This window comes from Chiloscyllium punctatum, chromosome 14 (genome assembly GCF_047496795.1).
Source record: "Chiloscyllium punctatum isolate Juve2018m chromosome 14, sChiPun1.3, whole genome shotgun sequence".
NCBI lineage: Eukaryota > Metazoa > Chordata > Chondrichthyes > Orectolobiformes > Hemiscylliidae > Chiloscyllium > Chiloscyllium punctatum.
In genome coordinates, this window is record NC_092752.1 from 30,839,016 (window position 1) to 30,859,828 (window position 20,813).

Consider the following 20,813-nt stretch of genomic DNA (forward strand, 5'->3'; position numbering starts at 1 on the left):
AAATTTACTAACTATTCCTCTTATGTTCACATCCAAATCATTTATATAAATGACGAAAAGTCGTGGACCCAGCACTGATCCTTGTGGTACTCCACTGGTCACAGGCCTCCAGTCTGAAAAACAACCCTCCACCATCCCCTCTATCTTCTACCTTTGAGCCAGTTCGGTACACAATGGCTAGTTCTCCTGTATGCCATGAGACCTAACCTTGCCCACCAGTTTCCCATGGGGAACCTTGTCGAACGCCTTACTGAAGGCCATATAGATCACATCATACCTCTTTGTTACTTCTTCAAAAAATCTCAATCAAGTTTGTGAGACATGATTTCCCACGCATAAATCCATGTTGACTATCCCTAATCTGTCCTTGCCTTTCCAAATACATGTACACCCTGTCCCTCAGGATTCCCTCCAACAACTTGCCCACCACCACCGTCACTAGTCTATAGTTCGCTGGCTTGTCCTTACCACCTTTCTTAAACAGTGGCACCATGTTAGCCAACCTCCAGTCTTCCAGCACCTCACCTGTGGCTATTGATGTTATTCCCTTGTTCAAAAAAGCGGATAGGGATAATCCTGGGAATTACAGACCAGTCAGTCTTACATCTGTGGTGAGCAAATTACTGGAGAGGATTCTGAGGGACAGGATTTGTGATTACTTGGAAAACCATAGTTTGACTCGAGATAGTCGGCATGGCTTTGAGGGGCAGGTAATGCCTTACAAGCCTGACTGAATTCTTTGAGAATGTGACAAAACACATTGATGAAGATTAACCAATGTTCATGGTATACATGGATTTTAGCAAAGCATTTGATAAAGGTGGAAAAGTCTGGAAAAATCTGAAGTGATTAATTTTGGAAGGTCAAATCTGAATGCAGAATGCAGGATTAAAGGCAGTGTGGAGAAACAGAGGGATCTTGGGGTCTATGTCCATAGATCCCTCAAAGTTGCCACCCAAGTTGATACGGTTGTTAAGAAGGCACATGGTGTGTTGGCTTTCATTAGCAGGAGGATTGAGTTTAAGAGCTGCAAGGTTACGATACAGCTCTATAGAGCCCTGGTTAGACCACACTATGAATATTGTGTTCAGTTTTGGTAGCCTCATTATAAGAGAAAGCTTTAGAGAGGGTGCAGAGGAGATTTACCAGGTAGTTGTCTGGACTGGAGGTTAGGTGCATTAGTCAGGGTAAATGTAGACTAATAAGGTAGGAGAATGGATCTGGGTGGGTTACTCTTCGTAGGGTTGGTGTGATCTTGTTGGGCCGAAGGGCCTCTATCCACACTGTAGGTATTCTAATCTATTCTATGGGTTCACTCATCTCTGGTCTCATAGCAGAAGTAGTGAAGCAAAGACTGGACCAAACAGCCCTCCCACAAATAAAACCCAAACGCTGGATCAGATATGTAGACAACACTATTGTTATCATTAGGAAAACAGAAATTGAGAATATACACCGGATTATCAACACCATGCTTACAGGGATCAGATTTACCAGAGCAGGAAGGAAACCAACAATCACCTCCCATTCCTGAATGTGTTAGTAGAAAGAATACAGAACGGTGAATGCGCCACAAAAGTGTACGGGAAAACCACACACACCAACCAGGTCCTAAACTACAATAGCAACCACCTGAACACACACAAGAAAATCTGCAGTAGGACCCTGTAAAAAGGGTTGCAATACACTGCAGCACTCCCGACCTACGAAGGGAAGAACACCACCTCTACAAAGTATTCGCCCAGAATGGATATACCTGCAACTTCATCCGCAGATGCCTAACAGACAAACAACACGATGAGGACATGCCACAACCTAACTTACTAGCCATGCTACCTTACATAAAAAAAGTCTCAGAACTGACAGCCAAACCTCTCTTACCACTGGGATTCATGACAGCCCATAAACCGACAGTCATGCTCAGACAACAACCCACCAGGACAAAAGACCCATTACCCATCATGTGCAAGACTAATGTAATTTACAAGATTCCATGCAAAAACTGCACACAACACTATATAGGATAAACTGGCAGACAACTAGCCACTAAATACCTCGACCAGCTGTCCTTAGTAGCCATACAAACAAATGATAAAGACTACAATTTCGATTGCAACAATACAGTGATCACAAGACCAGCCAAACAGAGGACAACCAGAGAATTTCTAGACGAATGGCACTCATCCACGAACTCCATCAGCAAGCATATTGACCTAATACACTGGCCATTACAGTGAACAACCAGAACCGGCAACTGGAAGCAGCAGAAACAGAACCAAATAAATTCCAGAAGACAGTGCAGCAGTGCTTCACAGGAGCCTCCAAAACACTGAAGATTTCACCGAGACAGGGGATGAAACATCTGCAAACCAACTTCCCAGCTCAGCAAACATACCCACAACCACGATGACAGAACCCTTTGTATGGAACAGGGCACTTTTGGAGGAATGCATCAATACATAGTGCACTGGCTGGTTTGTTATAAACATGTGACTTCTGTCTCTATAGCTACTTAGTAGTATTCATTAAACATGTAACTTGAAACATAATTTAAAATCATTGGGTGGGTTGCAACATTCCAATTTAAAGGAGCAAAGTGCCAATTTTCAATATTTGTGTGGCAATTCCAATTCAAAAGAAAGAGTTTTGCCTGTGACTGTGGTTTTGCTGATTTTCCTCCTCCACCATAAATGTATAAACTAAGCAGATATAAATATTGTTGAAAATACAATTTGGGATTTGAGTCAGCATGTACTCTACTCATTGGCCACTAGATGGCTCACCAGCTTTTATTTTCCAAACCCCACATCCCTGCACCGACCAACGGATATTTGGATTGCTATCATGAGCAGAGAAAAAATGTACAAAGCAGACAGAACTGCAGTTCTTCCATCATTAGCTGTTGGACGTATTTCCCAACTCTATAAAATAAATAGGCACTGGATCATCATATCTCTATTTCCCTCCCACTGGCAACACCTCTCAGCATAAATCAACATACTCCTGCTCTGAAAATACCCTCCCAACTATTCTCCCTTGTCCATCAGCAACATCATTCACTCTTAAAGTTTTGATCCTTTTCCTCTTGCTGAATTCATTAGTTCCCCTCTCTGATCCACCTCCAACCTTCCTTCTTCCGTGTCAGCATCGAGATTGCTGATTGGGCTCAACCCTGCCTCAGCCAATCACCACTTGATTACAGGGGTAGGGCAATTGATTATTTGGTGTCAGGGCTCCAGTCGTTTCAACAGACAAGGTCCCATCTTCAGGATCTGCTGGCCAATCAAATGATTGGCAACTCATAAGTTCCAGCAGTGCCACTAGGAGTGGAGGTCACTGCTGGAACTGCTCTGAATGCAGAACATCATCATGAATGTCAGTATGAGACTACCATGTGGGGTTGGAGTTGTCAGGGCCAGTCAGGCAGGCCCTGTGGAGGAGAGGGGATGCTGATTATAGCATATGTGCCCACTCCCAACCCCAGAGAGCTCATAGGAATACCACAGGAAATTATTTTGCAATCTTACCAGTTAATGCTCTGGTAAAATGTCTACAGAGATAGGAAAAGGTCCTTAAATGGTCCTTAATTGTCCAGAGAGGCCTCAATCGATCTCTTGGCATAATGGCTGTCCTTCACTTTTCCAGATCCTGAGAGACTTCTTACAGTGTTTGGAGAACAAAGGGCTTTCCTACTCAACCACCATCTTCACTCAAAATTCTACAACCTTTCCATCTCCTATGTGAACGCTCCATTAAATTCTGCCTGCCATGAGAATGCCACAGAAAAAAAACTGGTGATAATGAATACTGTAGGGCAGTAGTTAGCACTGCTGCCTCACAGTGCCAGGCACCTGGGTTTGATTCCAGCCTTGGGAGACTGTCTGTATGGAGTTTGCACATTCTCTCTGTGTCTGTGTGGGCTTCCTCTGGGTGGTCTGATTTCCTCCCACAATCCAAAGATGTGCAGGTTAGGTGAATTGGTCCTGCTAAATTGCCCATAGTGTACAGGAATGTGTAGGTTATGTGCGTTAGTCAGGGGAAAATGTAGAGTAACGAGGAATAGGTTTGGGTGGGATACTCTTTGGAGGATCGGTGCTGACTTGTTGGACCTAATGGCCTGTTTCCACACCGTAGGGATTCTATGAATAGGAATGAATAAACAGAAGCAACGAATAAACAAGTCGCAGCTCCTATACCTTACTATACAACTAGGAGGCAAGAGAAAATTGAGTAGAATCTTCTACCCCATCCTGTGGTGATTTTAAAAGTGGGGATCATTTAATTGGTTAAGGGGGCAGGTAGGAAACCCACCAACTGTCCTCCTCAACTCCAATTAAGTTCCTTGCATTAAGGTTCTGGATGACCTCTCCATTCTGCTGCCAAATAAAGCCCTCAAGTGGGCAATTAATGTCCATTCAGGGGTATCATTCTGCTGCTGCTGCTCACATTCCCTCAGCATTGGTTTGGGTGTGCCAATACTCTTCTCCTTTTGGTATCTAGCCTGCAACACCCCACACTTTGTCATCACATACAGGTGCCAGGGTCTCTCCTAGATCCAGGGCCACCCCAACAAACACTAGCCTCTAATGGGTATGCAGGACATATTTTCCTCTAGCCCAGGTTCTAAGTCTAGGAGGAAGACCCACTGTTAGCATATAAGAGTCTGAGCGGCACAAGATGCAGCAGGCCCTTGTGAAAAGAGTTGATGGGGAGTCTCAACAGCACCTTAGCCAGAGGCCAACATGCCCATTACGTCTTTGACAAAGGGTCAGTTAGACTCGAAACGTCAGCTCTTTTCTCTCCTTACAGATGCTGCCAGACCTGCTGAGATTTTCCTGCATTTTCTCTTTTGGTTTCAGACTCCAGCATCCGCAGTAATTTGCTTTTATGCCCATTATGTCTGCAAGGTTCCGTCCATTATTCCTCTACTAATTGAATATTAACTTATATTTTGTAGCAACTCCCAGTATTAAAGAGATCAAAGATAGAAAGCTAATTTATTGAATGCTGTCATTCTAATTCAAATTAGGAATATTCTTAAAATAATTAAAAATGAATCAGATGAATTTTATTTCACTTAATGAGATTAAATGCAGAAGAAAGAACAGGGTGAGGGGTTGAATGGAAGAATGAATACATTTCCTTTTGCATTTTTATCAACTATTCAGTACTAGTCATAAGGAACAAAATCTTTGTCATGTCCCGGGTAATTTCTTCGTCTGGATCAGGTGGAGAAGTAAAGAATATGCAAGCAATTTTCCTCCCACAATTTGTTTTGGAGCTGAACTGTTAAAATAATGGGATAGAAGCACAACTGCTCCAATTTCAAACTATCCCCTGAAGAAATATCCTTCATTTCATGCAATTTTATTTGTGAGAATTATTTGTAGAACTGAATCAAACTTTATTTTAGCTCAATTTTGGCACTAACAGCAAGTTATTTGAAGCAAACACCAGCAGTGTGGAGCTATTCTGCATTATTCCTATCCTTTCTCCAAAACAGCTAGCAATATAATACAAGTACACAATAAATACATTTTTGCAAGTATATTTCTGCTGAAAGATCTGTCAGGGTGCTGCAGCTTTGAAATATAGTATGAACTGTTAATGAAGCTATTTCTATGTGCTTTCAGCTTTTCTTAATCAGGCACATCCTATATTGAATAGGAAGTATCTCATGATAATTATTCTTAGCCCAAATTTCATACTTCAATTTGTCATGCATAAGCAAATGAATAAACATCAGCAAGATCTGTAAATGCTTTCCGTACCTAAGAGTATGTGAGTCTGTCTGTAACCACAACTGATAACTCATGCCATAAAAGCATCAGTGAATTGCTCAGAGGGATGGACATTTGACAAAATATTTTAAGATTATCACATAAAACAATATTCCCAATTGATTTTCAAACAACTACCAAAGATAAACCAGAAACAAGGTTTTGAAGAAACATTAAATTTCAAACTAAGACTAAGTTTTTGAGATTTCCACACAGACGTCTGATCATGTATCGACATGATCAGGACCATGTTCACAATGACTGAATCAAGAGGCTGTGCAAGTCAAATTGGAGTGCAACATCACTACCCAGATATAACACAGTGAGATAGATTTGGTCAGTAGCTGACCATTTCTGATGGCAAATGCATCAGGAACTGGACAACATTAAGGCTTGGCTGATATGTGGCAAGCAGCATTCGTGCTACACAAGCGGCAGGCAATGACTATCTCAAGAAAGAGGAAATCTAACCATTCCCCTTCACATTAAATGGCATTGCCAACACTGGATTACTATTATCAGTATCCTTGGGGATATTATTGACCACAAACTGAATTGAGCCAGCATATTCAAAAACTGTGGCTACAAGAGCAGATCAAAGGTTAGGGATTCTACAGCAAGTAATTTACTTCCCAGCTCATCAGACCTGTCCACCATCTACGATGCACAAATCAGGAGCATGACTGAGTACTCCACATGCCTAGGTGGATTTTATTTCAACAACACTTAGGAAGTTCAATATCATCCAGGATGAAGCAGGTCACTTCATTGGCACCCTATCCATCACCTTAAACGTTCATTTCCTTCACCAACAATACACAATGGCAACAGTGTATACTACTGGCAATATGTACTGTTGCAACCATCATATTTCTTATAGCAATACCTTTCAAACATGCTATCTCTACCTCGTAGTAGGACAAGACCAGTGGATGCATGGGAATACTACCATGTGTATGTTCTCTGCCCAGCAAGACACCATCCTGCCTTTAAATTATATCACTGGTCTTTCACTGTCATTGGGTTAATATCCTGGAACCCCCCTCCCCCAAGGGTACATGCATCCAAAGGGCTACTGCATTTTAAGAAGGTAGCTCACTGCCATCTTCACAAGGGCAATCAGATATGAACAATAAATGCTGCTTAGTCAGCGTTAGCCTATCCCATGATTGAATAATAGGAGCTGGTACGGAAGGTTGTGTAAAAATGGTGTAGACCTTTAATCCAAATGAAATTTGGATTGTTTGAATTGAAGAATTGGCCTGGAAGATAATTTAATACAAACATTCAAGATTGATTCTGAGTATAATAGTGTGGAATCAGCCAGGGGAAGGTTATGTTAGACCTTGCATTGAGATAAACTTTAATAAGTAATGTGACGACAAAAAATTCAATGGGTGGGTGGGTCAGTTGATTACATAGACAAACAGAAAATTAAATGTTGGGACAGCGTTAATCACTTTAAGGTAAGATTCTTTCCCTTTCTCAGGAGAAAGTCCTGTCTAGAGCACTGACAGCCACAGCTCTGTTGTCCACCAGCACCAGTGAGAGTACAGGCAACTGTTGGGACTACAGGCAATCCCACCACAACAGACGCCAGATAGGTGAATCTCAGTAAGGGAGGTGAGGAGCCAGATAGAAGAAGCTGGGAGGGATTAGAAGGGTCAATGACTTTTGGGGCTGGGGGGCTTGCCTCCAATGGGCCAAGAGGTAAAATAGGTTCACATTTTTCCTTGTCCAACACCATCAGCCCAAAGCATATTATGGGCCTCTCATTACAAGTAAAACACCAGAAGGGGTGGAATTAACCTTTTCAATGACTGTTATTAAATTACTTGAGGTCTTCAATAGGCTCAAATATGAGCAGGCAAACTGACATCTGCTTTGTCCAGTGTAATCATTTTTTATTTGTTCATGGGATGTGAGTGGTGCTATCTAGACCCTGCAATTATTACCAATCTTAATTGCCCAGAGGACAGTTCAGAGTCAACCACATTGCTATAGGTCTGGAGTCACATGTAGGGCAGACAAGGTAGTATTTATTTCCTAAAGTACATTAGTGAACCAGATGGGTTAAAAGTTTAAAATTTCAGATAGAAAATGGAGACAAGTGGGTATTTAGCAAGAAGAATAATCAGTCGATTTTATATACTCACCTTTGAGGGAGTGTAAAGTCCAGTCCATGGGATTCAGAGGGAACTTGACAGTATTGGTGCTGAGAAGCTTTGAAGATATGTATCTGGAGAGTCAAGAACTTGACAGTATGGTCTCAGTATAAGAGGCCAAATTATTTAAGCATGAGTAGAGGAGTAAAGCTTTCACTGAAAATATTATGAATATTTTGAATTTTCTTCTCTCAGGGGACTGTGGATGCTCACTCATTTAACACATTCAAGGATGAGAGACACAGACATTTGGATTCCAAGTAGTTAACGGTTATTGGCCAAAAAGCTGAGTCAAAGATTAAACATGATCACATTGAACAGTGGAGTATAAGAACATAAGAACATGAGAACTAGGAGCAGGAGGAGGCCGTCTGGCCCTTTGAGCCTGCTCTGCCACTCAATAAGAGCATGGCTAATCTTTTCATGGACTCAGCTCCACTTAACGCACATTTTCACCATATCCCTTAATTCCTTTATTTTCAAAAAAGCATCTACCTTAGCTTTAAAAGCAATTACTAAAGTAATGTCAACTACTTCCCTGACACGGAATTCCGTAGATAAACAACCCTCTGGGTGAAGAAGTTCCTTCTCAGTCCAGTGCTAAACCTGCTTCTTCTAATCTTAAGACCATGCCCTCTTGTCCTAGTTTCACCTACCAGTGGAAATATCCTATCAACTTCTATTTTATCGATTCCCTTCGTAATTTTATAGGTTTCTATAAGATCCCGCCCCCCCCCACCATTTTCTAAATTCCAATGAATATAATCCCAACCTACTCAGCCTTTTTTCATAAGCCAACCCTTCAACTCTGAAATCAACTTAGTGAACCTCCTCTGCACTCCCTCCAGTGCCAGTACATCCTTTCTTAAGTAAGGAGACCAAATCTGGACACAGTACTCCAGGTGTGGCCTTACCAGCACCTTGTACAGCTGTAACATTACCTCTCTGCTCTTAAACTCAATCCCTTTAGCAATGAAGGAGAAAATTCCGTTTGCCTTCCTAATTACTTGTTTTACCTGCAGACCAACCTTCTGCGATTCATGCACAAGAACACCCAGGTCCCTCTACAAACCAGCATGCTGCAACGCTTTACCATTCAAGTAATAATCTATTTTGCTGTTACTCCTACCAAAATATATGACTTCACATTTACTAACGTTGTCTTCCATCTGCCAGACCTTTCCGCACTCACTTAACATATCTATGTTTCTCTGCAAAGTTTCACAGTCCTCTGCACACTTTTCTCAGTCACTCATCTTAATGTCTTCGGCAAATTTTGACACCGCACATGTGGTCCCTAAATCCAAATCATTTATATAAATTGTAAATAATTGTGGTCCCAACACCGATCCCTGAGGCACACCACTAGTCACAGATTGCCAGCCAGAATAGCATTCAGTTATCCCCACTCTTTGCCTCCTGTCAGTCAAACAATCCTCTATCCATGCTAATAGTCTACTCCTAACACCATGCATCCTTAGCTTGTGTGGCACCTTGTCAAAGGAGCAGTTTCAAAGGGCCTATATTTGACTATTGCAAAGTATTAGTTAGATTCAATTCTGTCTAGCAATAAGAGCACAAGGCTGTTGCAAATATTTCATTAGGTCAATCAGGACAGTTAAGGGATCAGAGTTTGTTGGAGAAGGAGACAGACACAGAGACAGTTGGAGATGGACAGATAAGAAAGAGGGAGAGAGAGAGAGATAGAAGCAGATTGAATGTTAGGTACAGCTACTGTTAGCTGTGCTGATAAAACTGAACTACAGAGATGCCGCATAATTATGGCTTAGTAAAGTTCTATTTAGAGAGGTAGGAGGCTGGAAGAACACAGCAAGACAGGCAGAATCAGGAGGTGGAGAAGTTGATGTTTCAGGTGTAATCCTTCTTCAGGACTGGGGTTGAATGCAGGGGGAGCTGCAGATAAAGGGAATGGTGGGGGCAGGGTGGTGAAATGGGGATAGGTGAAGACAGGTAGAGGGTATGTCCTGGTTGGTCACTGGGAGGAATGAATCTGGTAGGTGGTTGAGAGGGGTGGAAGGGAGGGGGAGGGGCTAGGAAGGGAGGCTATTTGAAATTGGAGAACTCAATGTTGATTCCTTAGGCTATTGGCTGCCCAGGTGGAAGGTGAGGTGTTGTTCTTCTAATTTGCGGTTTGGTTTGTTGTGGGAACGGAAGTGGCCAAGGATGGTCATATTGGAAAGGGAGTGGAAAGGGGAATTCAAATGGATGGTTACTGGGAGGTCTGGTCGGCCCCTGCAGGGCTGACTGAGATGCTCTGCGAACCGTTCCCTAAGTTTATGTTTGGTTTCCCTGATGTAGAGAAGACCACATTGGGAGCACCTGATGCAGTAAACAGTTGAGAGGCACTTGACCTCTGATTCACCTGGAAGGACTATTTGGGGCCCGGGATGGAGGTGAGGGAGTGATGTAGTGGCAGGTTTTGCATCTTAAAGTCCTACTGCAGTTGAATAACTCTGTATAGTGAGGGTTCAGAGTCATAATGGAACAGTGAAAGGCTTGAGAAAAGGCAGCACACAATTAATAATTAGGCACTGAACCACATGGATTCTGTGTAGTTGGAACTCAGTGAAGTCCCAGAGCAGTGAGGACTCACAGGAACTTGAAAGAATCCGGCACATAATTGTTAGTTTAAAACAGCAATACTATTATTTGAATGCCAACAGCAGTATTTGCTTAAGGCAACTGAGCAAGATAAGAGCTCGGAAAACAACTCCAGAGGCATTACACGTTTGGTGAGGCTCACTGTTTTGCTATTGTGCCTGTGACTAAGTGGAATATAGGAGGAGTTGTAGGCCATTCAGCTGCAGTACCCAAGAATTCAGGGAAGTGTGGTCCCAGGAAGGAAAAACAGACAACTAGAACATAAACAAGCACATAGGCAATTCATAGCAAAGTGGGTTATTTTGAGTGATTTTGAAAGATGTTGAATTACAAGGAATCACAAGCCCATACCTAGGATCATGGATAAGCCATTTAGTACATCAAGTGTGTCCTGTAACTCAGTGAGACTCAGTATGACCTTCTACCTCAATGCCACTTTCCCACACTATCTCCAAATGTCATCAGTCTCCATAAACCTGTCAACTTATGTCTTAAAGAGCTTTGTGAAATTTTAAAAAGATTTGAAGACCCACAGTCTCTCTAATGTCTGAGGGGTATTGCTGAGAAATCTATGGAATCTATTTTGATTGTATTTGCTATTTTTGTGCTCTATAGGATATTCAACCATCATTTGTCTGTTCATGCATATTTGCATCAAGTTAAGTTTGGGATGTTAGAATAGAACTTTTATCTGTTTTTGAACCCTTTATTTGTCAATAATCTTTGCAACTGTGTTTAAGCCTCATTTGAAATAAACTAGCTATTCTTTGCTGATGAAAGAAACCTGGCTACATTATTTCTAATACTTTAGGGTGTAGGTTTGCTCACTGAGCTGTAGGTTTGATATCCAGACGTTTCATTACCTGGCTAGGTGACATCATCAGTGGCGACCTCCAAGTGAAGCGAAGCTGTTGTCTCCTGCTTTCTATTTATATCTTTCTCCTGGATGGGGTTCCTGGGGTTTGTGGTGATGTCATTTCCTGTTCGTTTTCTGAGGGGTTGATAGATGGCATCTAGATCTATGTGTTTGTTTATGGCGTTGTGGTTGGAGTGCCAGGCCTCTAGGAATTCTCTGGCATTTCTTTGCTTAGCCTGTCCCAGGATAGATGTGCTGTCCCAGTCGAAATGGTGGCTTTTTTCAAATACCAAAAACTTAACTACACCAGCAACCATCCCAACACACACAAACGAAGCTGTATCAGAACACTATTCCAACGAGCCACCACACACTGCAGCATAGACGAACTATGCAAAACAGAGGAGAACCACCAATGTAACGTATTCAAGAAGAACGGATACTCAAAAAATACAATGCGCAGATTCTTCAAGAACAAACCACGACAAGCAGACCAAACACAGCCAGAAACCCTAACCACCTTACCATACATCAAAACGTTTCAGAAATGACAGCCAGACTACTGAGACCCCTCGGAATCCGAGTAGCACATAAACCCACCAACACTCTCAAACAAAAACTAACAAACTTAAAAGACCCAGTACATCCCATGGACAAAACCAACATCTACAAAATTCCATGCAAGGACTGCCACAAACACTATGTAGGACAAACAGGAAGAAAGAACCAGGATACACGAACACCAGCTAGCCACAAAAAGACACGACCCTCTCTCCCTCGTAGCCCTACACAAGGATGAAAAAAACCACCATTTCAACTGGGACAACACATCTATCCTGGGACAAGCTAAGCAAAGGCATGCCAGAGAATTCCTAGAGGCCTGGCACTCCAACCACAGCGCCATAAACATCTATCAACCCCTCAGAAAACGAACAGGAAATGACAGCATCACAAACCCCAGGAACCCCATCCAGGAGAAAGATATAAATAGAAAACAGGAGACAATAGCTTCGCTTCACTTGGAGGTCACCACTGATGATGTTACCTCACCAGGTAACGAAACGTCTGGATATCAAACCTACAGCTCAGCGAGCAAACCTACACCCTAAACCTCAACCTGAGCTACAAACCTTGCATTTCTAATACTAAGGTGGCAACAGTCTAAGTAATACAAAATTACATAGAAACATGGAAAATAGGAATAGGATGAGGCCATTTGACTGTTCAAGCCTGTTCCACCAGGCAATATGATCATGGCAGATTATCCTGCTCAGTACCCTATTCCACTTTCACCCTGCACTCTTTGATCCCTTTGACCCCAAGGCCATAGCTATCTTCTCCATGAAAACATTCAACGTTTTGGACTCAGTTGTTTACTCTGGTAAAGAATTCCACAGACTCTCAACTCCTGGGTGAAGAAATTTCTCCTCAGCACAGTCCTAAATGGCCTACACTGTATCTTTAAATTTTGACCCTTGGTTCTGAACTCCCCCAGTCATCAATAACATCCTTCTTGTCTTTATCCTGTTAACCTAATTGAACATATCATTACTCTGGTTAAAGTAAGATTTGTTATCACCAGTGGAGTGGGACTACAAAGGAATCAATGCACCCCTCCAACCACAGTTATAATATATACCAAACAATGAATTAGCAATCTGGTCTTTTGGTGGACTTAGGTCCTTTGTGTAACATGCAGGGTGGTCTCAGTGTTAAGTTCACTTGATAGTTCAAAAGTCTCTTTGACCTATGACCGAGTCTGATGAAGGCATTGACAGGAGAGGAGGAGAAATATTGTTTCAAAAATAACCATTTGCCCCTCCAAAGTCAAATGACACCAAGTCATTACAGGAATGAAAATATGACAGTCTGCACTATGCATGTTGTGTGTGTAATATTTTCACACTGTGCTCAATTTCACAATTCACAAATGATTAAATTAAAACCATGCAATCAGCAGCTTGGACTATTGAGAAACATTACCAAGGTGTGATGCATTGATTGGAAATTAAATAAAAATTAAATGGTCTGCATTTTGCCATTAGCAGCGAAGCAACAGGGCCCATTAGTGGCCCAGAGAAAAGCTAAACATATAGTTCAATGGATTTCTGTGGAATGGCTTTCCCCTTTCCCAATATCAGTTTAAATCAGATGGCACCAAACGGTGGTGGGTGCTCCTAGGACTGGAGGAAGTGTAGCAAGAATAGTAATGGTGACCAGTTCTGGGCTTTTGAAACCAAGAGAATTGGGGAGATGTGTTTTATAGGGAAGATGTAGAGAGATGGGGTAGATATAATCCTGGAGTTTCCCCTATCATGCATGGTGCACCCCTGGATTGATGAGCATGCCCTTTCTTCCTGCTTTGCAAAGGAGTCCTCTCAAAAAGCAATGTTTGCATTCTAGCCTGCTTAGTACTTTATGGCAGCAAGGGTGACTCGAGACCCTCACTTGCCAATTATTTGAGCAGTTAAGAATCGCAATAGGAATAAAGACAAGTAGTATAACATACCCCAGGTCAGGGGTAGGCAGTGCACCTGACATACTTAACATGCCCTTCCCCACAGTGAATACAATTGCCAGGGGGCCAAAACATCCAATTGTACGATGATATTACACAATTAAAAACCAAAGTTTACTCCTTTTTCAACATGGTTTTCCAGGATTTTTATTCAATTCTAAGAGCATGCAGCCCAAGTTTTATGATTGCAGGTTAAGGTCAGGTTCTAGGGAAATATAAATTTATTGAAAATGACTTTTAGATGTCTGTGTTATTTAGCACATTGACTGACATCAGGTTCAGGATTTTCAATTCCTCTTCGTTGGCAGTTGTGTCACTTACATGTATGATAAGGCTTCGGGCCTTTCATTGAACTGCCTCCTCTTTCAGCCAGGCAGTGATAAATCCTATTATGTCCACAGTCTGATGCTTATGCTCAGCAGGAGATTTCCACCTCTTGGTAGGACTCAGCTCCACTAACAGAGCACTCAGCTTTCGGTCATTCCATTTAGAACATCAACATTTGAAGATTCTATTGTATGACTCATAAAGCTGAGCTGTAAAATTTAGCTCCAGAAAATATCAGGGCATTGGTTTCCTGACCGAGGATTGAAAATCAAATCCCTGATGTTGTAGTCAGTTTCACCAGACCAAGGACAGCAAATCCCACTGACATTAACACCTCAAGATGTAGACCAACTGGACGTTAATAATGAATACAGCAAATTTGTTGAATGCAAAGTACAACCAAATAGTCACACTCATATGTTAAGTAGCTAATATTTTACTTACTTCCTTTTTTCTCCCTCAAATCTGTACAATTGCCTGCGAAGACCTCCATTTCGAAACCCCCGAATGTGTGCTGCAGGAGCTCCAATGGTAACAACATCATAGATGCCATCTAATCAGGAGCAAACAGAAGAAATAGCTTGAATTTCTGGCATTGTTTTTTCTTTTAATTTGCATATTGCTGAATATTCAGCTTGAATGGGACAAAAACTGTCCTGGACTGATAGTTTGGGTGGATCATAGCAAATCTAACAGCCCGTTTTTCCTTTTCTGTTGACTATCTCGTATTTTCAGCAACTAATGAAGACCAACTTAAGCTCCAGTAAGTCTAGATAACCATACACGACAAACTGAAGTTCTCTTAATCTATTCTTATAAATAAAGCTCAGTCTACCAATTTATGCCTCTAGTGACATAAATAGATATTGCATAAGTACAATTTTTTAAAAAATCAGGTCGACCTTCTTAAAATTTTTATATGAGCTTCTGTTGTGGTTCTGTTCGCCGAGCTGGGAATTTGCGTTGCAGACGTTTTGTCCCCTGTCTAGGTGACATCCTCCGTGCTTGGGAGCCTCCTGTGAAGCGCTTCTGTGATATTTCCTCCGGCATTTGTAGTGGTTTGAATTTGCCACTTCCGGTTGTCAGTTCGAGCTGTCCGCTGCAGTGGCCGGTATATTGGGTCCAGATCGATGTGCTTATTGATTGAATCTGTGGATGAGTGCCATGCCTCTAGGAATTCCCTGGCTGTTCTCTGTTTGGCTTGTCCTATAATAGTAGTGTTGTCCCAGTCAAACTCATGTTGCTTGTCATCTGCGTGTGTGGCTAAGGATAGCTGGTCGTGTCGTTTCGTGGCTAGTTGGTGTTCATGGATGCGGATCGTTAGCTGTCTTCCTGTCTGTCCTATGTAGTGTTTTGTGCAGTCCCTGCATGGGATTTTGTACACTACATTGGTTTTGCTCATGCTGGGTATCGGGTCCTTTGTCCTGGTGAGTTGTTGTCTGACAGTGGCTGTTGGTTTGTGCTGTTATGAGTCTTAGTGGTCATAGTAGTCTGGCTGTCAGTTCAGAAATGTTCTTGATGTATGGTAAAGTGGCTAGTCCTTTGGTTTGTGGCATGTCCTCATTCCGTTGTCTTTCCCTTAAGCATCTGTTGATGAAATTGCGGGGGTATCCGTTTTTGGCGAATACATTGTAGAGGTGTTCTTCTTCTTTTTGCAGTTCTGGTGTGCTGCAGTGTGTTGTGGCCCTTTTGAACAGTGTCTTGATGCAACTTCTTTTGTGTGTGAGCTTCTCATGCCAGAAGCGTGGAACAGGAACTGAAGTGCTTCGTCATGACCTGAATAAATGCACTCCCAGTTTTTAAAGCTCACACCAAGAAACTAAATTTGCTAATTTACCTTTATCCCTCCAAAAGGTTTAGCATTTGGATGTTTTGCACATCTGATGAACTTATTAAACAATTCATCCTATTTAAATCACTCATTGAAATTAAATTATTAAATTAATTCAACAGGATGAATTTCAAAAGAGCTTTAAAAATAACATGAATTTCATCCTTAGCCTTCTATGAACTAATTTGTTCAATTACGTGAGATTAGGATTTATGGTCAACTAAGAGACATTGACCATGGGATTTTGATTGCAATGCTTTTTGAAGTTAGTTTTCAGCCAAATAATCACAATTTAGTTAAATTATTTTTACTCTGAAATTGTCAATATAAGGAAGTAAGGAGAAAGTGAGGACTGCAGATGCTGGAGATCAGAGCTTAAAAATGTGTTGCTGAAAAAGTGCAGCAGGTCAGGCAGCATCCTGAAGAAGGGCTTATGCCCGAAATGTCGATTCTCCTGCTCCTTGGATGCTGCCTGACCTGCTGCGCTTTTCCAGCAACACATTTTTCAGTATAAGGAAGTAACACAAGTATATGAAAGCTAGCATTTTAAAAAAAGTCATTTCAGAAAGACTTGGCAATTAGTGTTAAATAAAGCTGCCAAAAGGAATGAGTGGCAAAGTAAGACAAAGGAAAGACTAAACAAAAAAAAATTAATTTGCTTACAGGGTAAACGTCCCAACCAAATCATTTTGAGTGCTTTTTAGAATAAGGAGCTAGCAAGTACATTTTAAACGTATTAAAGGACTGAAGAATTTAGCACAAATACATAAAGTGTTTTCACTAGAACTACACCAGTCAGAAAAAATAAATCATTAAACATTTTAATTTCATTTAAAACTGTGTTTTGTTTTGGTAGCAATAATGCTACTAATACAACAACAAAGCTATCCTTAGCATCTCTGTAGTTTAATAACTATATATTTATTTTATTTCAGCATCACAGTGTGTAAGTGAATCAAGTTTAAAACCCAAACCTATGCAGCTGAATACTGAGTTTAAAATAATATTTGTTGCAATGATATTTTAACCAAATAACACAGTCTTTAAAATGATCAGAAAATTGATTCCTTCGACAAACTGTCTCTGGTTTGTGGCAGTTACTACCGGTTGGGTACTAACGGTAGGCTAGATAAAAATGCAACTGCCATCTGATCAGTTCCTCCATTTGGAAAACAGCAGCTTCAACAGGACACGATGAAAACAATTACATTAACAAGCTCATTTTAAAAATTATGTAGATACATAATTACACAAACTACAAGACTTCTCCAAAAGTTGGCTAGTTCCATGCCTAATTTGCAAAAAAACGCCCTACAGACTAGAAGTTCCATGTTGAAGCTACATTCCATACTCAACTAACTGATGGCCATTGGATAACGGTTAGACAACTACTATTAGCATTTCTGCACTTGTGATAGAGTAATACAACAAACGTCCAGAATCAAACAGTACTCTTCATCTTGACCAATATGCAGAAACCTCTAGAAATTGTGCACCTGAAGATGGCTGAATCAAGCAATGCTTCTGATATGTTGGTGTTGGTGAGGTACCAGGGTACAAGTGGCATCTGTACACCACTGAAGGCCAAATGTTTTCAAGAAAGGAAGGCCCATGGGGAAGTGATCAATCAATTACTATATCACAAATTGTTGTATTCCTTGTAGTAAAATTGAAGTTTATCAATTCAGATAAACTTAACATTTGAATTGCATGTTCTTTCCTTATAATATTCAGCACCCTTTATGAAATTTTCATCTAATTCATTCTTAAATACTTGATTCTTAAATACTCTGACTGACCGGGTTTTAATAACCAGTTGCGCTTTTAATGTTTTAATATTTCCATTTTGAAAACAATTCTAATCTGCCCCTTTATGCTTTTTAAATAAAAATCCCATTCTCAGTTCACAATGGTTGTAATCAATTACTGCTTGCGCTCAACCTTCAGGAGAATTGAGCACATTATATTTTGTGGGTGGCACAGTGGTTAGCACTGCTGCCTCACAGCGCCAGAGACCCGGGTTCAATTCCCGCCTCAGGCGACTGACTGTGGAGTTTGCACATTCTCCCCGTGTCTGTGTGGGTTTCTTCCGGATGCTCCGGTTTCCTCCCACAGTCCAAAAATGTGCAGGTTAGGTGAATTGGCCACGCTAAAAAAATTGCCCGTAGTGTTAGGTGCAGCAGTAAATGTAGGGGAATGGGTCTGGGTGGGTGCGCTTTGGCGGGTTGGTGTGGACTTCTTGAGCCGAAGGGCCTGTTTCCACACTAAGTAATCTAATCTAATCTATATTGAAATTCCTTTAACTTTCTCTGCTTCAGCAGATAGACACTTTTTTTTCAAATTTACATTTCATTAGATCCATGGCATTGTGTCATATTTACAAAATCACATTATAGCCTGTGGATGTAATATTCTTCTCCTATTAGAGTGGAGAAAACTGCTCACAATTACAGTTTCACCAAGGGGACTAATCCTCTGTGCTGATATGAGATGGTTGAGGGAAAGTCTTGCAAAGACTTTTAGATCTGATCCCTGAAACCTTCACTTTCCTTAAATCTGGAATAAAATGTGCAGTGAACTGTAAAACAATGCATGGTTGCTTGACTTCCAGTTCCTTACAAGCGTAATATTAAAACTGAATAAACTGAACTGTGAATTGCGGGGAAGGACAGCACATATCAAAGTGGTGTGAATGCACGTAAAATGGAACTGGATCCAGGGTCCTCCAAATTAAAAAAAAACACAACACTTCAAGTCTGGGGCAAATAATAGAAAAGCAAAGAAAAATGGTTCTGACCAGAAAATGTCTGTGCATACCTGAGGCAGTTAGCAAAAGAACTCAATTGGGGATTTCAGGAATTAGATATAATGGAACTAATCATCATATTTGTCTCAAATCAATTCCTTCATGCAGTCATTGGTAGATTAGCCACCAAAATTCCATCCTGTTTTTGATTGAGAAAGCAGTGGAGTTAACCTGCAAAATTATGTTGTTGAAAGTCAGTTCATGAGACAGAGATTTCTGGGGACACGTATATAGAGAAATGTACCCACTCCTATCATCCTGTGTTTTCAAAGTGAAAGCATTTCTCTGCAAGATAGCATTCTCCCACATGAAGATAATCAAATCCAAGTTTTTCACGTGCCTCACAGAGAGCCATTTGATGGACTATATAAACTATCAGTCTCAAATTACAAGCCATACTTCAAGGTACTGGCAGATATTATTTCCTCACACTGCAGGTTCCCTTATTGAGAAGTACAAGGCAGACAGACAAGGGTTGATGAGCAAATGAAGAAAAGTGGTTGGACCCATTCCAAACATTAGCACAACAGAGAGAGTGGATAGAGAAGCAGAAATGGAATAAAACTAAAAATTTAGGAGTAGTGTTAGTATACCAATTAGCCAGCCTAATTGAACAAGTGAGTGTCTCCACGAGCAGGTGGAGAAAGGATCAGGAACAAGTTAAAGAGGTGGAGAGCAGGATAAAGGATCAAGAATTCACATTAGAAAGAATGCAAGAGGAGACAGAAATTGACACACTCCTCTTCTACGAAACTGTCCAGCAGGGATCAATGCTCCCTCCTTTGGATGAATGTGCGAGAGTTTAACTTAGTGCCCATTACCAGAGGAGGGACAAAATCACAACCCAAAGTAAATTATAAACCATTCACCCCAGGGGAGAGGCAGCAGATTATGGCCTCCCTGGGAAAATTACAGTCCCGGAGCGCAAAAACCTGGTCTGGGAAGAGCTGGATAGTGTATGGGTAGAGCACCAACTATACCTGAGGGACATACACCAATGGTCAGGGCAGCTTGCCTAGCGGACAAGTGATGCCACAGCAGCCCAAGACTTTAGGGGAAGATGGTGGACACATGCTGTCGCCCTCACAGCTGAGATAGATGCCCAGCAGACCCCCTTCACCAACTTTAAAGAAGAAACCCAGAAGGTGCTACGAAATGCTCCCACAAACTGGAGCAAGATCACAACCATGAAGCAACTTAAAGGGGAAGGAGCCTCTGAATATGGGGAATGATTATTTAGGGTCTATCAGGAATGCTCAGGGCAAGCAAACCCAGACTGGGGGGACCGGGCATTCATCCAAGCTTTTAAAGGTGGGCTCTCTAGCGCCCACCAAGCCATCCCGAAAATGAGAGTAATAATGTCCCAGGATTATGATGACCTAGTTGAGTGGGCTAGCGGGGTGCAGGAGGCAGAAACTCCTGCATAAAGGCAAGACCCGACAAAGCAGCCTACCAGAATGGAGGCGAGGATAGAATGAAACAATCCTGCCACCGCAGCACGGTGGTAAGTACTGCTACCTCATAGCACCAGGGACCTGGGGTCAATTCCCAACTGTCTGTGTGGAGTTTGCACATTTTCCTCATGTCTGCGTGGGTTTCTTCCGGGTGCTCCGGTTTCCTCCCACAGTCCAAAGATGTGCAGGTCAGGTGAATTGGCCATGTTAAGTTGCCTGCAGTGTTAGGTGCATTAGTCAGGGGCAAATGTAAGGGAATGGGTCTGGATATGTTGCTCTTTGGAGCGTCGGTGTGGGCTTGTTGGGCCGAAGGCCTGTTTCCACACTGTAGGGAATCTAATCTAATCTAATGTAACTGTAGCCAACAGGGACACTTTGCTAAAGAGTATAGGGTCCCACGAGCAGGGGATAGACCAGGGAATAATGTAAAATACTGCAGCCACTGCAAAAGAAC

At 41.7% G+C, this 20,813-nt stretch overlaps 1 protein-coding gene across 6 annotated transcripts in view; it reads right to left on the bottom strand.

Annotated features, from left to right (window-relative positions):
• inpp4b (inositol polyphosphate-4-phosphatase type II B) overlaps positions 1-20,813 on the bottom strand; it is a 940,291-nt gene that overhangs the window by 141,640 nt on the left and 777,838 nt on the right. For all 6 annotated transcript variants that reach the window (XM_072584130.1, XM_072584129.1, XM_072584133.1 and 3 more), the window contains one exon: positions 14,713-14,821. In XM_072584130.1, coding sequence (XP_072440231.1) covers positions 14,713-14,821 — 109 coding nt within the window. The remainder of the gene's footprint in view (positions 1-14,712; positions 14,822-20,813) is intronic.